At 31.5% G+C, this 2,339-nt stretch overlaps 1 protein-coding gene across 6 annotated transcripts in view; it reads right to left on the bottom strand.

Moving 5' to 3' along the window:
• Positions 1-402: 402 nt before the first annotated feature.
• Positions 403-2,339, bottom strand: part of ldb3a (LIM domain binding 3a) — a 44,013-nt gene continuing 42,076 nt past the window's right edge. For all 6 annotated transcript variants that reach the window (XM_055169669.2, XM_073873205.1, XM_073873206.1 and 3 more), the window contains one exon: positions 403-2,339. In XM_055169669.2, the coding sequence (XP_055025644.2) occupies positions 2,250-2,339 (90 nt within the window). In that variant the 3' untranslated portion in view covers positions 403-2,249.

Below are 2,339 nucleotides of genomic sequence, written 5' to 3'. Positions count from 1 at the left end.
CGACTTACTACCGACCCCACGGCGCCCCCTGCTGGCTGACGTAAATGTGGTTACGATATTCGCGCATTTCTGCACAACCAAACGCACTAACACATTGAATGTGCACCTTTGGCTTATTGCTCAGCTTCGATATCGCGATGTTATAACTATAAACAAGTATATAATTCGATATATATATTTTTAAATATTGTTAATTTCTAATGCATAAATGAATCGTATAATTATGAATACTTGCTTTCTCTGTGTGCTCGATTGCAAAAACTTTACAATATTCCTTTCAAGCTGTTTTATCTCCATTCCATAGTATGCAACTTTAACATGACTTTAATACATGCAGTGTAAACAGTCTGTAAAACAGTGCAAGGATATTTAGTCACACATTGAAAACGTCTCCCACAAAAGTTATTTGTAATTTTCTTTATAGTATGAAGCAACTTAATACTTTTACCAATCATGATTAAACTAATGCAAATACAACTTTGGACATATCATTACAGGTAGGCTATGTGGTACTAACCCCCAAATTCATAAAAATATTAAATATAACACTACCAGTCCTACTTACATTTTCTCCTCTTAAGAAACTTAGTCGATTTTACAGCTATATTGATCATAAAAGTAACAACAATATTTTGTAGAGCCGATTCTAATATCCAGAGAGAATGAAGAATGCATTAAAGTCACTTTTTTAACACAAACTCCACAACTTCAAGTTGTGGGGGGTTCATCTTGATGCATGAAAGTAATGATTTGCAAATTCATGAAAATATGCATGTTTCTTCAAAATTATGTAATTAATAGATATGTAAATAACTTTTACATTCAATTGCATTAAATTACACAAAGAAAAAGGCCTGTTTCTGAACCATGCTAAAATTATAAAATTCCTACCAAGTCTGTAATAAATGTAATTTTTATGTAAATTAATCATCTACTGTAAAAAAAGGTAAAAATGTAAATTAAATTTAAGAGAGGCATATATGTGATATACCTAACTGCTGACAACATGAAATCTAAAGTAGTCCTACGAACTTTTGTGGTATGTTAGAATAAACTCAGAATATGGCAGTGAAAATAACTTGTACTGAAACATCAAGGACAAATTCATAAATGAAACAACAAGTTATTTTGCTCAAGTTCAAGAATTGAATACATAAAAATACCACACAGGCTGAAGAAAAATATGAGTGTCTACAATTTTACTACGTGACACTGGTGTGATAGCTAAGTGGCATAAAATAATAACTGTAATATAATAATAACTGTAATCTCAAGGTTGCACCTCAGAGCTGAGTAGCATCTACCCAAAGAGAATACCAATAAATTCTCAGTTAATACATTTGTTATCGTTAATGCATAGGAAAACAACTTGAACTTTTTCAGCTGACAGATAAAAATACCAGTTTGTGCTAAAACTGGTCTTGTCTTATAATTTGCAATTAAATGATGAATTCCTCATTCTTGGCAAAGAAAACAATAATCTATGCTATTTTAAATTAATACATAATTTGCAAATATTATCTAAATATTGAGTTAACAGAACAACAAACAATCAAAAGTAACCAGGCAAAACAAAAACAGCTTCAGTACTCTGCAGAGCATCACAGGGTAAAAAATCATACAGCAATAGTTTTGCATACTCTGAGGATTCACATTCTGTGGTCAGCTGTCATGACTGTGTTTTACACCAACATTATGACCTTTAAGTTAACTGACCAGCAAAAATAAACTAATGTTATCTTTCACACATTACTCAAAACCAGTGAAACAGATTAATGCACATAAAAACACATTCATTTAAAAATTAACATTAAAACACCAATTGTGACTGCTTTGCATAATTGTGTGTGAAAACAAATTGTAAAGCAATTAAAACTAGCACAGTTAAGATTTCTTTAGGGCTTAAGGCATAAAATGCGTTGTCTAAATCAAATCAAAGTTTTAGCCACTAATCTAAAAAAAGTAAATGTGATGTTATATCAAATCAATAATGAATTCCAGGCACCCAAGAACAAAAAATGTATTAGGCTTAAAATAACTAATACTTTATGTGCACATTAGGCTTTAATTTGTACAAAACAATGTGCATTGTATCAGAAGACCTAGTATGTGTATAATTCAGTCATTTAAATATTTTCTATTTAATTTGGATTGGCACTGATGTCTTGCCATAGAACATCTGCTTTGAGATATGTTATGTAATTGCATTTAGTTCCTTCACAGACAACTTATTTGCACCATTAAAGCATCTACACATTGATGGCATGGGCATGCTTCTTGCATAAAGGCTTGTCCTTCTTGGAGTAGAAAGGTTGTCCTTCCAGGTTCACATTGCACAC

The sequence above is a fragment of the Misgurnus anguillicaudatus genome, chromosome 11, assembly GCF_027580225.2.
Source record: "Misgurnus anguillicaudatus chromosome 11, ASM2758022v2, whole genome shotgun sequence".
Lineage (NCBI taxonomy): Eukaryota > Metazoa > Chordata > Actinopteri > Cypriniformes > Cobitidae > Misgurnus > Misgurnus anguillicaudatus.
Note: the sequence above shows the minus strand (reverse complement) of the source record. Positions and strands in the feature narration are given on the sequence as shown.